Source organism: Strix aluco, chromosome Z (assembly GCF_031877795.1).
Source record: "Strix aluco isolate bStrAlu1 chromosome Z, bStrAlu1.hap1, whole genome shotgun sequence".
NCBI lineage: Eukaryota > Metazoa > Chordata > Aves > Strigiformes > Strigidae > Strix > Strix aluco.
This window is the reverse complement of record NC_133971.1, coordinates 10,451,296-10,475,712: the sequence shown is the minus strand read 5'-3', so window position 1 is coordinate 10,475,712 and position 24,417 is coordinate 10,451,296. Positions and strand designations below refer to the sequence as shown.

General features: G+C 40.9%; 1 protein-coding gene across 9 annotated transcripts in view; it reads left to right on the top strand.

Moving 5' to 3' along the window:
* The window catches only part of PDE4D (phosphodiesterase 4D), a 422,326-nt gene extending 407,048 nt beyond the window's left edge, over positions 1-15,278 (top strand). For all 9 annotated transcript variants that reach the window (XM_074811999.1, XM_074812000.1, XM_074812004.1 and 6 more), the window contains 7 exons: positions 2,535-2,633; positions 2,725-2,889; positions 4,607-4,706; positions 8,421-8,575; positions 9,090-9,212; positions 9,703-9,885; positions 10,461-15,278. In XM_074811999.1, coding sequence (XP_074668100.1) covers positions 2,535-2,633; positions 2,725-2,889; positions 4,607-4,706; positions 8,421-8,575; positions 9,090-9,212; positions 9,703-9,885; positions 10,461-10,871 — 1,236 coding nt within the window. In that variant the 3' untranslated portion in view covers positions 10,872-15,278. The remainder of the gene's footprint in view (positions 1-2,534; positions 2,634-2,724; positions 2,890-4,606; positions 4,707-8,420; positions 8,576-9,089; positions 9,213-9,702; positions 9,886-10,460) is intronic.
* Positions 15,279-24,417: the final 9,139 nt, after the last annotated feature.

Here is a 24,417-nt window from a genome sequence, read left to right as displayed (position 1 = left end):
AAGCGATTTCTGTTTGCTTCCTGCAAAGGCACCACAAAGAGCCTGTCCCAGAGCTGGCGGGTGCTCCTGCAGGGGTGCGCCCAGCCCAGCTGCGTCAGGCCCCGCAGCTGACAAAGGGTGTGGATGGGCACCCAGTCACCAATAATCGACTGTTAATTGCCACCTTTTGTTTGGTTTGTGGACTGGCCACACTGGAGAATTATAAAGAGAACCTATACGATTTATAATATTTTTTCAAGATCATTAATCACCTCAAAAATACCATTTGACAGCAGTAAGTACTGGATATTGAGAGACACAGGTAGGTTCTGTCCCCCAAACTCCACACTGCCATCTGGTAAACACCATTGTTTACCTGCCAAAACATCAAACCCTAATATTTTTCCTTTGTTCTCGAGTTCTGCCCTCCAGCAATTGCACCAACTTCGAGATGTTACCAGTAGATTGCCCATGTAATATTGCCCGGGGTACCCCCAGTGCCGACGCCTTCTGCCAAAGATGATTCCTTCCTGAATTGTAAAACTGACCTGACTTATCCCGGGGAGGTTTAAACTCTCTATGAGGAGGCTGCTCGTGGGGGAGTTTCCAACTGACTGGCCGAACCCTCCAGCTTCTGTCTTCACCCCCACCTGGGTCAGTCCAGCCCATTTCTCGCCCATCAGCAACAGGATCCTGTAACGCTTCTGCCCATATTAGCCCGTGCACGCGAGGAGCAGGGCGGGGGTTGTTCACTGGTTGCATTCCATACCTCTTTGCACCCTTTCTCTGAGGGACTGGATGTGCACTTTAAGGCATCAGGGAGCCCTCTAGTAAGAGATCTAGGGTGGCTGGGATCCACCGGCACGGGGAGCGCTATTCTGTACTGCCCCCTCTCGCCCATCGCCTGAATGCAAGCCGCCTTCAGTACTCCCTCTGCCAGTTCTGACAGTCCCTTTGAAACAAAGAGCTTCACTCCACGTCAGGATTGAGTATAACTGTTAAGCAAGTATTCTTTTCTGCAGCGCTGGGCAGCACTGGAGATCCACCACAAGTGCCACACCTACTAACAAAACTCTCTGACTAATATGCATGAAAAGTAAACACATGCATCAGATTTCTGAGAAAAGGCAGTCTTATGCTAATGAGTTCTCAGAATTCATGTACATAGTCTGAGCGTGCCTAGTAAAAATAGAGTGAGGGTCATCTCCCCTCCTTAGGGGTCCACACACTGTCTGTGGTTTCTCACACTGTCCATTGTGAACTTTAGGTTTCTCGTGTCCATATATGGTCATAGTGACGTCATCCATCCTTCAGCTCCTCTTTGTTCCAGTTTTCAGTCGTCTTAGGCGCTTGTTTTCTTTACGTTCCTGCTATTAGGGATGTACTCAGGGAGTTTTTCAGACTGTCCAAGGTCTGTCTAATCTTTACTAGGCAAGGAGTTAAAGGTTTTAAAACATCTTATAAGTGGGTAACGACTACAGAGGGTAGTTAGGAAAAAGTATAAATGAAATTATATACATTACAGTAAAATACAGGAAAAAGTACATGAAAAAATAAAAGCTAGTAAAACATAAGCAATGTCTAACGTTAAAACTGAATGTCTTATTTATATTAGAAATTTCAAGTATACTTGTAGCAGCTTCCCTTCACCTTAATGGTAACAGGTTCCCCCTCTCCTTGGGGTCCACACTCCCAGCCCAGTAGGCCAGTTATTGACTGGTTACCCGCTGGTGTCCATCACTCAGAAACCTCCTGCCTCGTCATCACTCAACAGAATTCAACACGCACCACCACCACCCCCCCCTTCCCCCCCCCCCCGCCCCATTAAAGAAACCCTCTACAAATACTCGGTTTTAGTTTCATCCAGATTACGTGAAGCTCACTAAGCTCACTCAGGTCCCGGCCAGCGGGTTGTACGGATGGCGGTTTGGGTGTTCCCACCTTCTGGACCCGTATACCTTTCTGTTTTAATGAGAGCTTGCACATTTCTTTCCTCCAATTCCTCTTATTTCCTCCAACCTACTTTCATCAGACTCTCCCCAAATATCTCCATCCCACTCCTCAATATCTACACTCGTGATTAACTTTTGAATCTGAACACTAGGAAACTTCTTTGCTCGTGTCCACATAATTTCAATTTTTTTTCTAATAACTGCCTTCTCTCTTGTAACAATTCTGTTTTGAAACAATCAATTTCCAATTGCTCCTCTAAATTTTCTCCACTACTACAAAATAATCCTGCACCTGAATCAGGCAGGACAAAATGACACACATCAGCTCCTTCAAGATGGTGTAGCATTTTTCCCTCTAGAGCAATCCACTTAACAATCACTCTTTCCTGCTTAGTGAATTAAAATCTGAAAAGTTGGTAGCTGCAAATTCAAATATTGCAAGATCAGTAGCAGCAGCTTTCCTCCTTCCAGAGTTTAGCATGTAACTTTCACAGTGGCAAGGTTTGAATCTTCATGAGTCTGCTGTTTGTAGCTGTTTCAATCAAAAATCACTCAAATATGTGTATTAGGTTTTAATGTCTTTGTTGCTTGATTCTGCTCTAGGAACTAGAAGATGTGAACAAATGGGGCCTTCAGGTTTTCCGAGTAGCAGAGTTATCTGGAAACAGACCTTTGACAGTCATCATGCACACCATTTTTCAGGCAAGTAGCAGCAGCTGTGCTGCTTATAGCTTATCTTAGATATTTTTTTCTGTACCTTTTACTCTTAATTGTTTCTCTTCTCCTTGTCTAGGAACGGGACTTGTTAAAAACATTTAAGATTCCAGTAGATACTTTAATAACTTACTTGATGACCCTAGAAGACCATTACCATGCAGATGTGGCATATCACAATAACATACATGCTGCAGATGTTGTTCAGTCAACCCACGTCCTGCTGTCAACCCCGGCATTAGAGGTAAACTACGCTGAGGTGGGAAAGAGGCAGGCATGAGAGAAAGGGACATATTAAGACTGTTCTAAACTATTAAAGATCTTAGTTTCTGCAATATTTTTAAAAGACATTTTAACATTTCTTGTATGAATTCTGCTCTTTTAAAGATATTTTGTGAGGATCAAAGCTTATTTACATGTAAATATGTGCAGAGGATGTCACATCTTTCTCTTTTAAGTCATGCAGATTTGTGCTCTTGTAACCTTTTCCATTGTAACACAATGCATAACTTGTTTCCACCATCTCATTACTAATACCGCATCCTATTCTGTCATTATTTCCTATGTGGGATTCTCACTAACCACAATTAGTGGAATTGCTTAGGAAAGATAGTGATAAAATGGGATTACCTCAATAGGGCCTTTTGAGGTTTTTTTCCTTGATTTTTCCTATTTATTCTGATCCTGAAAGACTACCTTTGTGTTTGTTTCTCAGGCAGAGTGGAACATGTACTAAATTTTCAGTGGACCATCTCTATTTTTCATAAATATTTCAAAATTCTTTAGAAAAAATAACATTTCATATATTCTTTTCTGAGGAATTTTTTTATCACGAGTGCTTTAAATCTCTGAAGTAGAAGGAAGTGGAAGAAAGATGGACATTACTTTCCTAAGCACAATTCAGGTCTTAGTATAGCAAACATTGATATATCCCAGTAAATTGTTGGATATATAAGGCAGATAAAGCAAGCAGTTGAAATTTTAGTAGTTCAAAAGGATTTTCCCTCATTTTGAAGGAGGGATGCATTTTGACTCTTTTTCATAATGTGACCTATCTTTTATGTTACTGAATGCTTCTGCTTTACCTTCTTAAAAAGATTATAAGTGGACCTTAAGACTGATGGAAGGTCTCAATCCTCAAACACTCAGGAATTCTCTTGGGAAAGATTTCCTTTATCTCAAAAAGAAAGATCAGATTATGTTCTTAAATCACCACTGGCTTCACCAAACAGCTGAACTGGTCATCAGTAGCATTTCTGGTTGCTTTCCAGATCAACTGTTTTTCATGGCCTTGCTCTTAGAAGAGCTTGAGCTAGTAAAATAGCAATGTTTGCCCAGTGCCACTGCTGACCTACATACCTCTGAGCTGTTCTTGATCAATTACGAAAGCAATTATATGATGTGGGTGATTATGACAACAGGAGACTGGGGTCAGTGACATGCCAGATCCATTGCAGTCTTCTCTTCCTATCTTTCTAGTAATCTCATACAGAAGAAAACCCAGTAAGTCTTAAGATGCATTATAGTCTGTGGCAATTTCCTTTAGCATCATGTAGGAGATGTGGTCTTTCAAGTGTAGCACAATACATAGGAGTCAGGCTGAAATTTTTAACTTCAATTTGTGCTACAGTTTAGAAACCTGTACTTAATGATCTGATAAAAATGGATTTATTTACAGACTGAAGCTGAGAAAACTTCAGTTGTTATGGAATTTAGTGGTGCTGTCACTGTGAAGTAAGGGTTGTTTTACTTTGGTGAAACTTGAAATATTTATGAAATTCTACATAATTGAAGATTTTATAAAAGGTTGTAATAGCCTATGTTGTAAAATCTCTTGAGATCCCTGATACATTTCAAATATGTTTTGCTTGTTCAGATCTAGATTGAAAGTAGAGCCCTTTTTGTTGAAAACAGGTTTTCATTGATTAGTGATTGTCATTTCTGTTTCATGATTTTTCTAGGCAGTGTTCACTGATTTGGAGATCCTTGCAGCAATTTTTGCCAGTGCAATACATGATGTAGATCATCCTGGGGTTTCAAACCAGTTTCTTATCAACACAAGTAAGTTTGTTCAGTGGTTTTTTTCAAAAATTTCCTGCAAGATTTGCGCATAGCACCTGAAAAATGCACAGTTCATTCCTTGTTTGCTTCTATCTGTAACTTTTCTCAGTAAATAGATAGGTGTTTATATTTTAAACTGGATATTATTTTGCATTTTTGGAACTTCAGGAATGATTTACATAGTACCCTCCAGCAAGGATTACTATGACATGAACTATAAACCTGGCACTGTTTCAATGTATTGGATGTGGTTTCTCCTGGAAATCAGTTGATTTACATTAAAGCTGTAAGAGAAAAATGAAGGAAGATTAAATAAAAATCAAGAAAAGGAAGACAACACCTTATGTGTTTATATTGGAAGCATATGATATGACCAAGGATAGCCATACATTTCAAAGAAATTCAGAAAAGAAGTTTCTTTCTAGCAAACAGACTGGCAGGCCCATCTCTGTCTCTCCCTGACTGCTGTATGTGGTTTCTGATTTTTGCATACTCATGCCTTGTTGACTGAATGACAAAGCTCTTTCTTTTTTTCTTTTTTTTTTGGCAAGTCTCTTGCTGGCATTCCATGTGGAATTCCATGGAGGAAAAAAGCCCTAATGAAATGAGACCCTAATGTCGTATCCAGATTTGAAACCCAGTATACTTGTTCTGCAGTCCTCAAGGCTGTTCTTTGCAGCATTGCATGAGCCTCTCCCTGCCTCTTTAATCTTCTACTAGAAATTAAACAGTTAGCTTCATTGAACCTGATCATGACACATTTACTTGAATGGCTTCTTGCCCCAATGTAACCTGCTTTAATTTCAGTGGCATATGTTACTATTATAAATGGGTAGCACATTGTACATCAGTACAAGTTCTTTCATACGACGTTATTTCTTTTGACATCTGACAACTTCTTCTCCTTTTACAATAACTGACCCAGAACTACAAAAGTTGAAATAATGCTAATAATCCAAGCAAGAAAAAGCTACAGAAATGGAAACATATCTAGGGTTGTGTATTTGACCCATTTGGTTGCACATTTATAGATACTCTCATTCCTGCACTTTGGATCTATTGCACTGGTGCTAAAATTTCGTGGCCCCAAATCAGCAGTATGGTTTGAAGAAGGCAGCTCCTCTTCTGACTCATTGCTGTTGTATGTTCAAATAAGACCTCCACTCCAGTTTAGCCTGCATCTAATTTTGCCTTAATGGCCTGAGGGCCACCCTGTAGTGAAATTCAATTTGATGACTCAATCTGCATGGGATCGACTCTATTTTTTTGGTGCTTTATTGGTAACCAGTACAGTTCAGCAGTGTGGTATAAGAGAGTGAATGAAGCTTTGTGCACAAAATGGTGTGTAGTACCTAAATTCTTAAGAGTGGACATATATAAGTAAAGTTTTTATTTGTGTGTTTAATCAGAAATTGAGTATCAGGGTATACGGGTGACTGAGGTGCTGGGGGAAACCACCGATTTGTTCAGGTTTCAGCAGGATGACTGGCTAGTTGAAGGGACCAGTAGTGATACATAAAGCTTTCACTTTTAGGCAGACAGTTGAAATTGAGCTAAGCTAGGAGTGATTCTGATGCTGCTTATTTAATGGTTTAGAAGAAATGTCTTGTTTTTCTCAATTCACCTTTTGATAGAGAGGGCTTCCATGTCAAACAAGTAACATCACTAGCTGTAACTGCTGTTGCCAAGTTGAAAGAGACAAAGGGATTTTATCCCTTTTGAGTTGTTCTGTGTAGAAGGAAGAAACATTAGGGACAGACAGAGATAAAGACCGTCTAATTTAGTCTCTCAAATCCTAAATTTTCCTAACCTCTAGAAGATCATTTGCTTGTGCCTGGTTGTTTTCCAGTGAACCTTACAATATATTAACATTTCACTAAGTATAAGCATATATTTTAAAAAAGCATAATAGACTTAAAGTTACTTAAAGTAGGTATATGTTTGCCATATTTCAGCTCATTCTTTACAATTACTCACATGTGATATTTCTGAATATTATTTCCCTGTTTAAGGATTTAGTCTCTTACAGAGTTGTCTAAAAATCTGATCTCTCTTGAATGTTATTAAAGAACAAATATGGATTGTATTAGCATCAGAGGAAAAGCTTATTTGATCACTGTAACTCTGTCCTTCCAAACAAATACTCTTGAAGCTTACAATGTGTTAGAGATGTGTTAGAGATGAGGGAACTTTCTTCCATTTCCACCTCCAATACAAAATTGAGCATATTTTAGCTCTGTCTGTAGCTCCAGCCCTTCCAAAGTATCTTGGCAATCTTGAGTGTTTTGCAGTTAAGGCTCATCAGAATGCTGTTTGAAAGGAAAATAAACTAGTGTCTGTCTTCTTTGTAAGAAAAATAACAAGTAGGCAAGCTTTGTAAATGTTCTGTGAAAGATGAAAGAGAGATCATTTGACAAACTTGCTTTCTTTTTCCTTTTGCTGTTATGGTTATGCTGCTATTGGGATAAGGAAAGGTAGAGGAAGGGTTTCCTGATTCAAAAAATAGATGTATTCAAGATAGGAGAGGAAGACAGCAGGAGAAAAGATAATGAGACTAATGAAATCTGAAGAGCAGAGCTTTTATAGGCACCCCATTGAGCCAGAGGGATTTTAAAAACAAAGCTGCTGTAAAAGAAGATAAAGACGACAAAGAGTAGGATAGACTGTGACATATGGTTAGATTTAGGATAGAACAGCTGTAATAAATAGAAGTTAATATCACACATGACAAGTGTGATTGCATAAAAAGTGTTTTTTTATGACAGGTTCATTTGCAAGCTGTGTCTTAAGACATACACAAGCAGGCTGTGCGGTATTCTCAGGTAGAAGCTAAAGCTGTGCAGAAAATTGTTGCAACTTCTTTCATTTGCCAGAGCTGACTGTTTAGCGGGTTTAAGCAGACAAATGCAGACCTTGCATGTGTGCCTTAGCACAGGCATTGCTGGGAAGGTGTATGTTGTTCTCACAGCCATATGGAGTGACTAAGTTAAGAATACTTCTGTTGGAGAAGGCAGCATTACAGCATCAGGCATTGACCATGCTCAAGTACAAGGCAGCAGGCAAGGCCACTGCTTGTATTTTCAAGGCACAATAACCTTCCAAGGAAATGAGCAGAAGTGTAACTGTTATCATCCTGCCAGCCTCCTCAAATATCCAGTTGTCATGGACTAATGACCTGTAGGCCTAATAGGCTAGGCATCTAACTGCAGAAGGACATAGTTTGAAAACAAAGATGTGTGCTCTCTGCCTGACCTGCAGCAAAGCGTCAGCTGTGTATTCCCAGGTCTGAGTGCTGGATAGCTGCAACTTGACTTAAGCAATGGAGTTTTAGTAGATGTGTTGGAGGGAGGTATGAAAAGAGAAAACATCAGAGTGTGTTTATGCATATAATATTTTCCATGTGACCTCATGCAGATATGAAAATGTGTTCTGAAAAATACCTTCCTTGTATTTTCTCTAAGTTGGCACTCCAGGCACATGTACATGCTTCACTGCAAAGCATTTTCTTTGGTTCCCTCAACATACTTTGCCTTAATTTGTTAAGATGTTCAGTCATTAATTCTGCAACTTTTGATACTGTGTGAACTACATGAACTCTGCTTCTAAAAGTTCATCTGAAAATCTTGTTATGAATGTAATGAGTTTGAAAAATCTCAAGGGATTTGGTAGAAGCACAGACTTTAGTAACATTCTGCCCTGCAATTGTTGTTGCAGATTCTGAACTCGCCTTGATGTACAATGACTCATCAGTACTGGAGAATCATCACTTAGCGGTGGGCTTCAAGCTGCTGCAGGAAGAAAATTGTGACATTTTCCAGAATTTGACCAAAAAACAGAGGCAATCATTGAGGAAAATGGTCATTGACATTGTGAGTTCTGCTTGAGACTACCACTTCAATAGTGCTAGCAAATTGAATAATAAAGCACAGAAGCATTTTGTGATAAATTACATGTCTTTAGACCCATAACCAGTGAAGTAAAAGTTTGAAGTTTTGTTGTGTCTTATCCAAACATGAATAATGGGTTCTTTTCAGTTTCAATAACCATCTATACCTTTTTAGATGGTATACAATCATGCTTCAAGTTGTTTTTCGTACTGACGTGTATGCCATTTCACCCTCACAGAAATTTCCTACTGGATTGATGATGGATTAAGGCTGATCAGATCATTCTGAACAATCATTTTGTTGTATTCTTAAAATAAGCAAAATGAACACTTATTGGTTTGGACACCAATGACATACAGGACTTGGACTTTTATAGTGTTCAGACACAGGAGTTAGGGATTCCCCCAGAAATGTTTATTTATGTGTTCAAAGATTATTTTAAAAAATCAGTGAAATAATTTATGTAATATTCATTTATTTGTTTGTTTCTCTCAAGGTACTTGCAACAGACATGTCTAAGCATATGAATCTATTGGCTGATTTAAAAACTATGGTCGAAACCAAAAAAGTGACCAGTTCTGGTGTCCTACTTCTTGATAACTATTCAGACAGGATTCAGGTAAGAAAATTCATCTGCAGATGGTCACTTGTATTAACTTACATGCTTAATAACATTGGCCTGCCCATTCCCCACCATGGTTTAGATCTCACACCATGACTTACTACCTTCCCTCTGTGCCCACTTATGCTTCTTACCTGCGACATACTCTGTTAGATACTGAGTGACTCTCAAGAGAGAGTAATGAGGTGCTAGAGTACTTCTGGACTAAATGAGGCTTTCGCCTTTCCTTTAAATTATCAGCACCTGATTGGTCTGTCTTTCAAAGATTTTCTGTCCCTTATACAGGCAGAAGCAGCAGAAGTAAGGTAGTTCATGGCTATTACTGCAAGTGTGAAAAACACCCAAGCACTTAAGTTTCTTGCTGTTTAGAGTAAATCTTGCATTACGTGTCTTTTCAAGATTCTGTTTCACAGCCCCAAAAGTGTAAATGGAAAAGGAGCTGTTTTTCTCCAGTGTAATAACGCCACAGGTGTTCAATCTATTTTAGGTTCTTCAGAATATGGTGCACTGTGCAGATCTAAGCAATCCAACCAAGCCACTCCATCTCTACCGCCAATGGACAGACAGAATCATGGAGGAATTCTTCCGTCAGGGAGATCGAGAAAGAGAGAGGGGAATGGAGATCAGTCCCATGTGTGATAAGCACAATGCATCTGTAGAAAAATCACAGGTAATTGATCTGAGTGGGTAGTTTGACATTTTAACAGTAAAAGGTGTTCAATAGCCATGTTTTGATTAATTTCTGAATGCACTGTTTCCTTTTTTCCTCCTAGCTAGTTAATTCAGCTCCTGAGTAGTAAGTGAGGGGAGCTGAGATTTTTACTGTGAAAACATAGTGCATGGCAGTGTGTTTGCTGAAGGGATTCCATCACTGTAGTGACCTGCAATGTAGGATACATGTCAAAAGAGAGTATTTTACAGATGCTCATTAGGGTTTCCTTCAAAAGCAGAATTAAATATAAAGCAGCTGTTTGGCTCACTAGATGCAGTAGAGTTGTTTGGAATAAGCAGTTCATTTGAAAACATATCCTTTCCAAGTCTTTACCCAGTATCTGGAATCAGACTTTTGAATGTAAAATACCCAATTTACTACATAAAAGAGCATGGTTTCCTTTCAGCCACCTTTCACAGTAGTGCATCTAGTGTCTATTACTAGCGTTATGTTTCTTACACATTGTATGACTTACAGGCATAGTTGTTCTTCGTGAATAAGAGCTCATCTTAATTTTGTATTATTTGAAACAGGTGGGTTTTATAGACTACATTGTTCATCCTCTGTGGGAGACATGGGCAGATCTTGTTCACCCTGATGCCCAGGATATCTTAGATACACTGGAGGACAATCGAGAGTGGTACCAGAGCACAATCCCTCAAAGTCCTTCTCCTGCACCTGATGACCGGGAAGAGGGTAAGCAGGGCCAAACTGAAAAATTCCAGTTTGAACTAACACTGGAGGAAGACGGTGAGTCAGACACCGAAAAGGACAGTGGAAGTCAAGTAGAAGAAGACACCAGCTGCAGTGACTCCAAGACTCTTTGCACCCAGGATTCAGAATCCACTGAAATTCCTCTTGATGAGCAAGTAGGGGAAGAAGTAGAAGAGGAGGAGAACCAGACAGAACCTTGTGTGGTGGAAGAACATTCTCCCGACACGTAACAATGAAGACGCAGTCTCTTTCTTTCTTGCCCTCTCTCTTTCTTTTCCTCTTTCTCTGTTTTTTCTGTGGGTTTGGGATTTTTTTTTTTTTATTAGGTAATGGTTTCCAAAGTGTATGTCATATGCTAAAACCGTGGCCAGAACTCGCAGTCATCTGCCAGGACGTTTGTTGATCAAAACTGACCTTGATGACTCAGTTTGGCACTCAGGAATATTGTAACCAGAATTTTCACCTCCATGACATCAGAAAGCAGAGGGGATAACATTCATAAACTACACTTTAGTAAGCTCTCCATTTGGCAGATTTTATTAAATAAAGCAAGTGTTTTCAAAGGAGTATCACCTGCCAACCAAATACTGATATGCTTTGATAGTTTTTGAATTCGTTGTATTTCACAATCAAAGTATTAGATAATGCTCATCATGAGAGGAAACAGAAAATAAACTGAGGTTCCTAATGGAAAACAAATGCACATAGGTGAGGGGATACATGATTCTGTTACCAATAGGAAGATGAGCTGTGGAAATTGCATCATTTTCTAACTTCAGGTTTTCCTGATGCGTGACAAAAAAGTGTGACCCAGTGGGTTGCACTAGCCTCTGGATTTCATATAGTATGTAAGAGACAGATCTTTTGTAGAGCTTACTTTTATTATTAAATGTACTGAGGTATTATATTTAAAGAAAAACACTTTCAGACTTCATCTGCCACTGGTTATTTTTTTCCAAAGAGAAACTTACAAGTTTTCAGTACAAATCTGTGCTACACTGGATAATACTTCTAGTTTTTTTTCCCTTCCTTCTTTTTTTTTGCACCTTAATCTCATGATATTATTGAGCTGTAAAAGTCTATTTTATATATTTGTGAGTTCCATGAATATCCTTTGTTACATAAAACTTCTTCAGTATGATAGCTTTTTTGTTTTTAATTAGTTTTCCCAAACATATTAGAGGAACTTTTGCCCTTATACTGGCCTGATCCTGCCAATTCTATCTTACTACAAGAAGTGGTTCCAGTGAAACCAACTGGGACCACTAGTTAGAATTTGTAAAACTAAAGCCTGTAAGAAAGGTAAATGAATTGTCGTCTTAATACAAAAGCATTTCAGCTGGACAGGGTGCTGGGCCATCTTGTCCAGATGATGCTTTTACCAAGAAAGGTTGGACCAGGTGATCCTTGACATCCCTTCCAACCTGAATTCTGTGACTCTATGAAAAGCAGCTCCTCTGCTATACTAATAAAATTCATCCCTCTGAAACATGGTTTTCAGACCAGTTTTGGCTGGGAGCTATAGACTGCTAAATCAGAACAGGCTAATACAACATATGAAATATTTGTTCTGGTGAAAAAAGCATTAGTGTAATATTTCCAATTTTGACTTGATCTTTTTATCTGTGTCAGCTACCTAGTTAAACCATTTGCTAATCTGAGATGTCTACAGCATAAAAATAATGATTAGCATTTTTCATGTCTTTGTTGCAAGAAGAGCTGGGTCAGTCTTTTTATGTTTTTAAGTAAATGAGCAATGCATCGTGAGAATTGTAGTTACTCCACATTATTTCAATCTCAGATCTTTTCATCCTTTATCCAGCTTGTGCTGAGGAAATCCTGCTTTTCAGTTTGATTGGTCCTGAAAGCTTCTGTAACTTGGAAAGTTAAAGGGGAGGTAGGAGTTCATATCTGTCATTTTCCAGTCTTGTTGTTTGGTCACATGAAAGAGGAAGGAATTTTATTTCCTCCATTTTACTCTTTGTTAAAATTGCAGTTTTGAGCGTAGAAGATGGGAAATAGTTGCCTAGGGAAGCTAGCAGACTCCCAGTCTTTAAAATTCTGGTAAAAATCACAATATCAAGATGATTTATTAACAAAAGATAGCAACAGCCATTATTTCACCCTTGGATTCATTTTGTAGTAAATTTGCAGGTACGAATACAGGGTTTTTAAGTGTCTGCGATCTAGAATAAAAACCTGTTAAAAACAATTGGCTAATAATTCAGCTTTTAAATGCATTTTGCATTCTTCTGTATCCAGGTCATAGTTTTCTCTACCTTTAGCCCTCACAGGGCCTTAGCACAGAAGATGCTAAAGAAGGAAAGAGAATTAAGAGAACTCATGGGTTGTTTTTTTTCAATTTTTGACTTGTTCTTCATCATTTCTTCCTGAACCTGATCCATTTAAAAATCCTTTCAATCCCCAAGAGTGCCTGGAACCTTAGTAATGGAAAAGCAATATAAATTCCAAAATAACCAATAGGGACCTGAAAAGGTTTGTATCTGCACTAATTGAAAGTAAATGAAAAGAATAACACCATATTGAGATATACACCCATACATGTGGACAATCAAATAATAGAAAATTAAATCATTTCTTAGAGCCAGGGATATAATGCACTGTACAATCTTTTTTTCCTCTTTTGCCAAAGTGTGTTTTAGCATTGCACACTGCTTTAAAACAATACAATTTACAAGTGGCTTTATGTGTTCTGAATATTTTTGCCATAAAAAAATGCAGTGAGTGGATAAAGTGGGGAAAAAAAGAAAATTCGTCTTGCTTATAACAGTACATTTTAGCTTGCAAGTTACTGTACTCAGTGCTGTATTTGAATTGTTAAATTGTTTTGTGTCATTAAAAAATTATGATGAAAGAATATAGATAGAATAAATAGCATTCAGAAAATCATAAACTTTTATGAAATGGATTTTACAGAAAGCTTTGACAGTTCTTTTCAAATGCATTATTTATTTTGTGCCATGCATTTTTCTCACCAAATGACCTTACCTGTAATACAGTCTTGTTTGTCTCTGTTTACAACCATGTATTTATTGTAATGTACATACTGTAATGTTAATTGTAAATTATCAGTTCTTATTATAACATCATCCTTGTCTGGGTGGTGTTGCTATATTTGGAAACTCTTGGTGAGAGAATGATTGTGTATACATACTCCTTGTACATTTTTTTTTTTGTCCTGTAAGATATTCAGTGTCACCTTAGAGCTTGTTTATGGAAGAGTCAAGAAAAGTATAAAATTCATAAAGATATATCAATAAAAAAAGCTGCAGGTCTTTGGTCCCAGGGCTGTGCCTTAACTTTAAACAATATTTTCTTCTGTTTTGCTGCATTTGGAAGTAACATAGCTGTGGGGCTAGGGCTGGGCATTTCTACCATATTTTTAGTTGCTGACAGATGGGGATACTTGTATGAGCTAACATGCATGATACTACAATGAGCTTTCATTCATGACCCTACTGGAAGTTCAAGCTTTTCCAGACTTCTGGCAATATAATTGTGTTGCCTGTCTTATAATCTTTTTACAGGCTATCATCAGGGATTATTGCAGCCATTTTTTGCTCCTAAAAAGGTATAAAATTGATGCTGTATTTCAGTGCTTAACTGTACTGAAACAGCTTTGGAAGGCATCTGTAATAAGCATTTGATTTTAGTGCGTATTGGGAAATTGAATAATCAGAATTAAAAGGGTATAACTCATACACTTTTGTAATTGTCTGTAATAGCTCTTCTTTATTTAGTAGCACTACCTATCACTGTATAAGTAGAATCCATAAAGTAGGACAAAAGACAACTTTAATCTTGGAAGTGCTTTCCAACACCAATATTAGTGTTATAAGCAGCCAAAGTTTTATTTTATATAGATGTATGTAAGGTTTTGCACAGGTTTGTATAGCATGATGCACTAGATCTAGGGGAGAGTGGTAAACCTTTAGATCTTTTAATAACACTAGTATTAGGTTTGCAGGTTGGACGGAGCATCTCTTGCTGTTTGACTTGCTACATTGCTTCAGACTACTTAGAGCTGATATAATAAATTTGCCAGAGTGAGGTAAATACCTCTCCTCCATTCCAGTGATGCCCAGCCCTTGTAGCATGGGACTTCTTTGTGAAAGGAGAGATTCTTTTTCAAGGAAAAACAGAGCCTCCTTTTTGACACAAACTGTAGATTTTAGCAGCCCTGGCCCAAAGGAAATTGATTGCTTTTGTTTTAATTGGTATTAAAAGGGACACCATAACAACAGAAATCCTGAACAATTTTTTGTTATTGTTTCAATTTGATTTTTCTTTTCGGTATGTCTTGAGAGTGGCAACTTGTGTGAACATTGCACATGACTATTCTTTCACTGGTTTCTTAGCCTCTCTTACAGCCTAGGGGATAGTATTGTACATCAATACCTTCATACGAAATTTTATATGCAATGGAAATAAAAGCATGGGTTGATTCTGCCTAGTTACTGTATTTGATCTTCTTTTGCAAGTTAAATTTTTTTACATAGTTGTGACATCTTAAGTGAAAGCATATTTCCAGAATAATTTGATTACAATGTTTTTGTCATCATAGTGTTTTGCATAGCTAATACAAAATAAATGTGGGGATAAATCAGAAAAGTCAATCAGATGTGGTATTTTATAAAGAAATCTAATTCACAAAGGTGCTATACAGTTATATAGAAAGGCGTTCAATCTCAGTTGTCAGGAAATTTTACCATTGGCTTCAGTGGCAAAAGCAGCCTGCCTAGAGGAACAATACACTGGCATATCACAAAGAAAAAAGAAAGAGTACCATAGTTAAATATTGAACAGACAATCTCAGCTCTAAATGGATGATTAAAAGAAATAGTGTTTTAACATAAAATTCCTAAGTGACAGCTGTTGTCTTGAAGAAGAAATGTGATCTTAATGCAGGTCCAGTTCTTGAAGTGTCTTTCATGCACCTTTCCTTGATCAGAGTGAGGTTTTTGTTATTTGGGGGCGTTTGTTGTTTAACTGAAAATAGTTTCTGATTGAATACAAAAAAATTCTATGTCCATTCTTTCCTTAAGTCTTAAATCCTCCTTTAGGTTTGGGGTTAGTTTGCAAGGAGTACCAATCCCTAGGACTCCTTTTTTATTCCCTCCTTGGTGGCAGAAGAGGCTGGTAAGTGCTGTGCTGGGAAGATGAAGGATGCCACACTCGGCATGGCAGGGCAGATAAACCAGGTGGTGTGCCTGTCACTCTTCGTAGGCTCATCCTCGCATGTTCCCAGCAGCCCTAATGGGAAAATGGTTTGTATAGATCATGGCAATTATGAAGGGAAGCAGCAATCCCAAATTCTTGTTGGCACTACTAAAACCTACTAATAAAAAGCTGCTAGAACAGTAAGCAGCTCAGGTACCACAGCTGTGCACATGGTGAGCCTGAAACTGGCAGGATTAGCCCACTGCATCCTACATCCTCTGGCAGCACTTTGTCAGTCTCTGTGCATGGCAATAATGCATCAGAATAGGCAAGGTTCAGAGCAAATCCAAAATGCATCCCCTGTTTCACTGCAGCAAGTTGCTGCTAAAGGAGTTGAATGTGTTTTTAACCGAATGGCTCCTCTATTTCCTAATGAGGCAAATAGTTTGAATAGCTGCAGCTTTGTTTGCTTGATCTCTCTGCTCCACTGAAAACAAGTCACAGCTAACTAGCACACATAGTGTTTAGTGGGATGACCAGCCCAATTTCGCTACCAGCTGTGAATAATTTTGCTTAGTTTTTCCAGGAAAAAACAAAATTCACAATGCAAAAGTTCAAAGCTGTTATAAAAGCTTTTAGTTAGTTCGATTTGATTTAGCCTGCAGGGTAAAGAAAATCTCCAGCTTCCTTGTGTCAAACTGGTTGAGAAATCTGCAAAAGTAATAAAGGGGGATAGGAAGTCCAAACAGAAATCAGAGTGACAAACTGGGGACAAAACCTGGACAGGGAGAAATACCCTCTAGCTAAAATAATCTCGTCAAAGGCAATCCCATGGCTTGGATGTGGACATTAGGAGAACTGAGTTTGGGTTTGATTCTGTCTCAGTGCCGCAGGTACAAAGCTGTATTTTGTTTCCTTCTCACAAAGCAAGTATCTTCAGGTCCATGAAGTTATTGTGGTAGTAAGAGCTATGTATGCATTTAAGATGAACATTTAGAAAGTAAAAAATTTTGATACAGTGCAGAGTTTAGCACAGCTTTAAAGACTAAAAATGTTCTATGACTATCTCTGCTAAAGAAGCTCTTAGCATGGGAAGACGAGAAGGATGATGACATCATACCTGGGTAAACAGTCCTTAGTGAGAGCAAGAAGATACAGGACATGTGGCCCCTGATAGTATTAACTGTCTAGTGCTGATGAGCTGTGCTGACAGCAAATGCAAATCAGAAACTCGGCAGTCATGTTGCATGGTGTTGTGCTTTGAGCTCAGCCAGCAGCCAATCGCCACGTGGTCAGCCATTCACCTCCCCCCTCCCCCCCCCCCCCCCCCCCCCCCCGCCAGGTAAAATAGGGGAGGGACAAAAAATAAGAAGAAAATTCATAGGTTGAATAAAAAAAGGATTTACTAATAGTACCGAGAAAACAACAGTAACAGTAGAGTCCAAAATGGGTAAAATGCAGCAGTGGCTTACCAAGTGTGGCAACAGGTACGCAGCCTGCCCCCCCCCCAGCAGCAATCCAACCACACCAGAAAATCCCGCCACACCGACCCAGAGAACTGAAAATGTCGTGCTCCAGAGAGAGCCCGTGTCCACCTATATACACTGAGCATGATGTCACATGATACGAAATACTCCAATGATTGATCAGGACCCGGACCTCTAGCTGTGCTCCCTCTCAGCTCAAGGAAAGTTAATTCTATCCTGGCCGAAACCAAAACAGTCTCCACCCCTTATTCCATACCATTTACGTCATGCTCAGACTCCCAATACATTCTAAGGAATCACCACCCCTTTTCCCAGGTCTCACAGATATCATTCCCTCAGTCTATGGGCCATCCTTCCAGAATGTCTGCTGAGTTCATTTAGTCCATAACTTTGGGTTCCATCGGTCATGACAATCTTTAAGGCTGGAGGGATGAGGTGGAGTTGGCTCAGTTGGTGGAGCAAGAGGCTTTGGATGTGGCAGGAGGATGTTGTGGGGCACCAATTGCAATAACAGGGTTATTTGACAGTTTGATTCATTGCCTATTTTCACCTAAAATCAAATCTCCTTGAGGTATGCATCAGACTTCTCCATCCTCTTGCATTACCCACCAAGTGCACCCAGGTCGTTGGGCAAAAGTAATCCCACTCATGGGTTTACCATTACCCAATACAAGAGTAACCCAGACAGTCTTCCCCAGCATATTTTTAATGTGTACTACAGGGGCTTTATCCCATCTACAGTATGTAGGAGGTTTGATTGAGCAGGGCTAGCTTGCTTGGCAGATCCTCTGGTATTGACTAACCAGGTGGCTTTTGCTAAATGCACGTCCCAGTGTTTGAAAGTTCCACCACCTATTGCTCTCAGTGTAGTTTTCAGCAATCCATTGTATCGCTCAATTTTCCCAGAGGCTGGTGCATGATAGGGTATGTGATATATCCACTCAATGCCATGTTCTTTGGCCCAAGTGTCTATGAGGTTGTTTCGGAAATGTGTCCCATTATCTGACTCAATTCTTTCTGGTGTGTCATGCCGCCATAAGACTTTCTTCTCAAGGCCTAAAATGGTGTTCCGGGCAGTAGCATGGGGCACAGCATAAGTTTCCAACCAACCGGTGACTGCTTCCACCATTGTAAGCACATAGTGTTTGCCATGCCGAGTTTGTGAGAGAGAATCAATCTGCCAGGCCTCCCCATATTTATATTTTGACCATCGTCCTCCATACCAAATGGGTTTTAACCATTTGGCTTGCTTGATTGCAGCACATGTCTCACATTCATGGATAACCTGTGCAATAGCATCCATGGTTAAGTCCACCTCTCGGTCACAAGCCCATCTATATGTTGCATCTCCTCCCTGGTGGCCTGAGGAGTCATGGGCCCAGCAAGCCATAAATTGTTCACCCTTATGTTGCCAGTCCAGATCCACTCGAGCCACCTTGATCTTGGCACCCTGATCTGCCTGTTGGTTGTTCTGATGTTCATCAGTGGCCCGGCTCTTGGGTACATGAGTGTCTACATGGTGTACTTTCACAACCAGATTCTCTACCCGAGCAGCCATATCTTGCCATAATTCAGCAGCGCAGATGAGTTTGCCTCTGCGCTGCCAGTTGCTGCGTTTCCACTGCTGTAACCACCCCCACAGTGCATTTGCCACCATCCATGAGTCAGTATAGAGGTAGAGCACTGGCCACTTTTCTCACTCAGCGATATCCAAGGCCAGCTGGATGGCTTTCACCTCTGTGAACTGACTCAATTCACCTTCTCCTTCAACAGCTTCAGCAACCCATCGTGTGGGGCTCCACACAGCCACCTTTCAACTTCAATGTTTCCTCACAATGTGACTGGACCCGTCAGTAAACAGGGCATATCACTTCTCATTATCCAGTAGTTTATTATATGGTGGGGCCTCTTCAGCACGTGTTACCGCTTCCTCTGGCACCATTCCAAAATCTTTGCCTTCTGGACAATTTGTAATTACTTTCAGTATTCCTGAACAGCTGGGGCTCCCTATTCGAGCCCATTGTGTGATTAATGCGACCCATTTACTCCATGTGGCATCAGTTGCATGGTGTGTAGAGGGGACCCTCCCTTTGAACATCCAGCCCAGCACTGGCAGTCAGGGAGCCAGGAGGAGCTGTGCTTCAGTCCCGATCACCTCTGAAGCAGCTTGGACCCCTTCATATGCTGCCAGTATCTCCTTTTCAGTTGGAGTATAGTGGGTCTCAGATCCTCTGTATCCCTGACTCCAAAACTCCAGGGGTCAACTCCGAGTCTCCCCTAGTGCTCTCTGCCAGAGACTCCAGGTAGGGCCATTTTCCCCAGCTGCAGTGTAGAGCACATTTCTAACATCTTGCCCTGTCAGAACTGGCCCAAGGGCTACTGCATGAACTATTTCCTGTTTAATTTGTTCAAAAGCTTGTCATTGCTCTGGGCCCCATATAAAATCATTCTTTTTCCAGGTCACTTGATAGAGAGGGCTGACAATCTGACTGTAATTTGGAATGTGCAGTCTCCAGAAACCCACAACACCCAAGAAAGCTTGTGTTTCCTTTCTGTTAGTTGGTGGGGACATAGCTGTTATTTTATTAATCACCTCCATTGGAATCTGACTACGTCCATCTTGCCATTTTACTCCTAAAAACTGGATTTCTTGTGCAGGTCCCTTGACTTTACCACGCTTTATGGCAAAACTGGCTCTCAGAAGGATTTGGATTCTTTTCTCCCCTTTCTCAAAAACTTCTCCTGCTGTATTACCCCATACAATGATGTCATCAATGTACCGTAAGTGTTCTGGGGCTTCACCCTGTTCCAGTGCAGTCTGGATCAGTCCATGGCAAATGGTGGGGCTGTGTTTCCACCCCTGGGACAGTCGATTCCAGGTGTACTGGACACTCCTCCAGGTAAAAGCAAACTGTGGCCTTCATTCTGCTGCCAGAGGGATGGAGAAAAATGTGTTGGCAATATCAATCGAGGCGTACCACTTGGCTGCCTTTGACTCTAGTTCTGCTGAAGTTCTAGCATGTCTGGCACGGCAGCACTCAGCAGTGGCATGACTTCATTCAGGCCACGATAGTCTACTGTCAGTCTCCACTCTCCATTAGGCTTTCACACTGATCATATGGGGCTCTTAAAGGGTGAGCAAGTCTTGCTGATGACTCCTTAACTCTCTAGCTGATGAATCAGTTTATGGATCGGGATTACAGAGTCTCTATTGGTGTGACATTGCCGTCGGTGCACTGTTGTAGTGGCAATTGTCACCCGTTGTTCTTCGACCCTCAGCAATCCCACAACAGAAGGATCTTCTGAGACCAGGTAACACAGACAGCTGTTTAATTCCTTCTGTTTCCAAGGCAGCTATACAAAAAGCCCACCAATACCCCTTTGGGTCCTTAAAATACCCTCTCCTGAGATAATCTATACCAAGAATACATGGAGCTTCTGGGCCAGTCACAATGGGGTGTTTTTCCCACTGATTCCCAGTTAGGCTCACCTCGGCCTTCAATACAGCCAACTGCTGAGACCCCCTGTCACTCCTGAAATACAAATGGGTTCTGTCCCTTTAAAAGTTGATGGCATTGGGGTGCATTGAGCACCAGTGTCCACTAGAGCCTTATACTGCTGGGGGTCAGATGTGCCAGCCCATTGAATCCACACCATCCAGTAAACTCGGTTGTCCCTGTCCTCTGCCTGGCTGGAGGCAGGGCCCCTCTAATGTTGGTCATAATACCCGCTAATGGCAAATGGGTTAGTGTGGTGTGCACGGGTTTCAGTCTCATCTTGATCACTCACTTCTTGTGAATACAAGTCAGAAGTTCTTCTCACAGGATCATGAGAAAAGCTGAACTTTCTGCTCTGTTTGGGCACTTGATTACTGGAAACCAGAGCAGCATTTCTCCTAAAAGAACCCCGGTTTGTAGTTGTTCTTCCTTCCAACTCACATACCCGCTCTTCTAGGAGGTAGGTAGGTTTTCCATCCCATTTCTTCATGTCTTTCTCCATAGTCACACAGGCAATGTCACAGGTTCCCCCGTGGTGTATACTGCTTCTCTTGGGTAGAGAAATGACTGCTCCTAATAGCTGAGATTCTAGTCCATGCAGGTGGGGAGTAGGACATGTCCTCTTTAAATTGCTGGAAATCTTGAGATAATTTCTTCACAGCCACAATGAGGGAGGAAGAGAAACTTCCTTTGTATCATCGTAGTTGGCGAACCAGTTCATCCACTGTTGGTCCCTCTTCATCTCTACAGTCCATTACTGTTAATGCATTGGCATATGATGACGGTGTGCTCCGTACAAACTTTTGCCACATGGGCCAGGTGCATCGGACTTCATCTGGATCTGTGGGTAGCCACACATCATCTGGGTCATAGTCCACGGCTAGCTCCCTCAAGTATTGGATACCTCTCTCCATAGTGGTCCACTCACTTGGATGACATACAAAATCTTCCTTGAAGGGATACCTCTCCCTCACAGTTGACAGGAGTCACCTCCAGAGACTGAGATTTTGTGTCTCCTTTCCAACAGCTTTGTCAATACCCCCTTTCCTAGACAGGGATCCCAGCTACCAAGAGGGTAGCCTCTACTTCCACGTTACTGGCCCCGCTATCCCAGCACCAGAGCAGCCAGGTAACAAGATGCTCTCCTGGATGGTGGCTGAAATCTTTTCGCGTGTCTCACAACTCACTCAGGGATAAGGATTGGGTGACTATCTGTGGGGATTTGGAAGGAGTCCCTGCGAGAAAATGGACGTGTGAGCAATCCTGCATATGAGCAAGACTGATAAAGCCTCAGCGTCGGCAAGGAAATAACCCGGAAAAAATGAAGAAGAACACAGGAAGTTAAACAACTTCAGGGTGTGGGTTTGGACGGAGAAGGAAGTTTGTACAATGTCAATGTGGCAGTTTTCATCTAATCAGAAGAAAGAGCTTAAGGAGCATGTGCAAAGCTAACTGTCCAATCAGAAAGAATTATAACATGTGATTGTATCATGTGATTCTCACCTGCATTATAAAAGGCTTGCTTCACCACAATGAAATTGGCATTGCTTAATCACACTGATAGTCTGCACTGTCCGTATCTCCTGCAACTATCACTGGCTCTGCCTCCTCCTCCTGTTCTCGTGATGGGCCTGATTCATCATCACCCTGTACATTGCGAGGGGATTTTCTTGTGTATTCCTTCTACTCTATGGGAGCAACTGACATCATCATAGGTTGGTTCTCTGGTTCAGCTGCAGCGCCTGTGGTCGGGCTTGTAGTGGCTGCAGTTTCTGTTTCTTGGTTATCAGATCCAGAGCCCTTCTCTTCCTTTTGAGGATGCTGAATACTGTTTAACAGTACTCGGTAAGTGTGGGCTAGGCCCCAGCATGTTACAGTGAGCTGTGCCTTTCTGGAATTATCCAGGTGACAACATACTTTTTCCAAATATTTTACTAGCTCTTCAAGACTCTGCACCTGTGAAGGAGTAAAGTTCCAATACACTGGAGGTGCCCACTGTTCTAGATACTTGCCCATGCTACTCCACACATTGGGACCTGGCCCTCTAGCTGTGCTTCCTCTCAGCTCAAGGAAAGTTAACTCTATCCTGGCCAAAACCAGGACACATGGTTACTTCCAAATGTTGAACTTCTCACTCCCACCAGCCCTTACCCTGTCCTTTTCCAGCATCCATGGAGTTCAGATGCTACACTATCTGTATCTCTAATATGCAGCAGAGACCATTTATCTGAAGAAGGCTGGAAAAGAAAATATGGGTTATGCAGCATGTGCTAATCAAAGTACAGTTGACATGTGTGTTGTACATGTATAGGACTTGGCCTACAGTAAATGCTTATGAGCCATCATTACATGGGGCTAAACAGAGACAGTTAAAGGTGGCTCTAAAACTTCAGCACCTTTTGATAGTTGAAACTCTCCAGAAAAATAATATGCCAAATCTCTTACTAAGTTCTCAAAACCTTGACTGACTGCAGCATTGAACAAACTAAGGGCTGTGCTTAGCCAGTATTATTCTCAGACTGCAATTAGTGCTTACACTGGATGTCCTGACCACAGCCAGGGGCTGACATCCTAAACTGCAGTGTTGGTTGAAGCCTGATACAAAGTCTACTTGATACAGGCAATCCCTTGTATGCGGAGACACTGAGCAGTGCCCCTCCTCTGATGAAAGAGCAGCACCAGCTGACGTAGAGCTGCCTTTGTAACCCATCTGGCTGTGGACCTCTGCTGGCACTTGGGTTTCTTACAGGGCCCCACATAAAGCAGTTCTTGATTTTAGGATCTTTGCCATAATGTGGAAAGAGAAGCGCTCTGTGGAATTTTAAACTTACATGTGTTTATTTATTGCATGTACCACAAAGACAAATCTTGCAGCGAACAAAGAAGCAGCCCTAGCCCTGCTTCAAAGCAATCTTGCTTTCTCTCTTGCTTTCTCTCTCTCTCTCTCATTCCCTCCCATACACTGGGGTAGTATGTCTTTAATCCCCACATGCATCTGGGGATAAAGAACATGGGACACATTTTTCAGGAGAGATACTACCAAGGAATCAGTGATACAGCATGTGTGTGATGATGCTGTGCTGATGGCAGCTGCAGAGAAATGTCCCTTACAAAGCTGTGCCTGTAAAAGGGCTAAAAAAATGCTTAAGAGGCAATAAATGGGAGACTATTTAACAACCTTTATTATTGCTAAGGACTTTATTAGAATCACAGCGTCCAGGTTTGGTAGTGATGCTTGGAGATGCAGTTTGAAGGGGAAAAAAAATGCAATGGAAGATTAAGTTAACCTGGAATCTTGCTGTCTAGTGGGATGCAAGGAATATGACCTATTTATCTTACTCAAGAGAAGGCTAAGATATGGTTTGATCATGTGGGGACAGCAATGTGATAGTCCATCAGTCCATCTTTTTGTCTAGCAGGCAAAACAGCTGCTGGCAAGGGAGCCAAATCACTGGAAGCTGACGTGACAAATTCAGGCTGCAGGACGGAGCAGCTGTGTCAGCTGGTTTCATTCATGCTTTGCGCTTGCAGGTACATTACTGGGGACCAGGACCTGGGGAAACATTACGAGAGATGTGCTGTGTGTGCGGGAAGCCACACACACTGCTTAG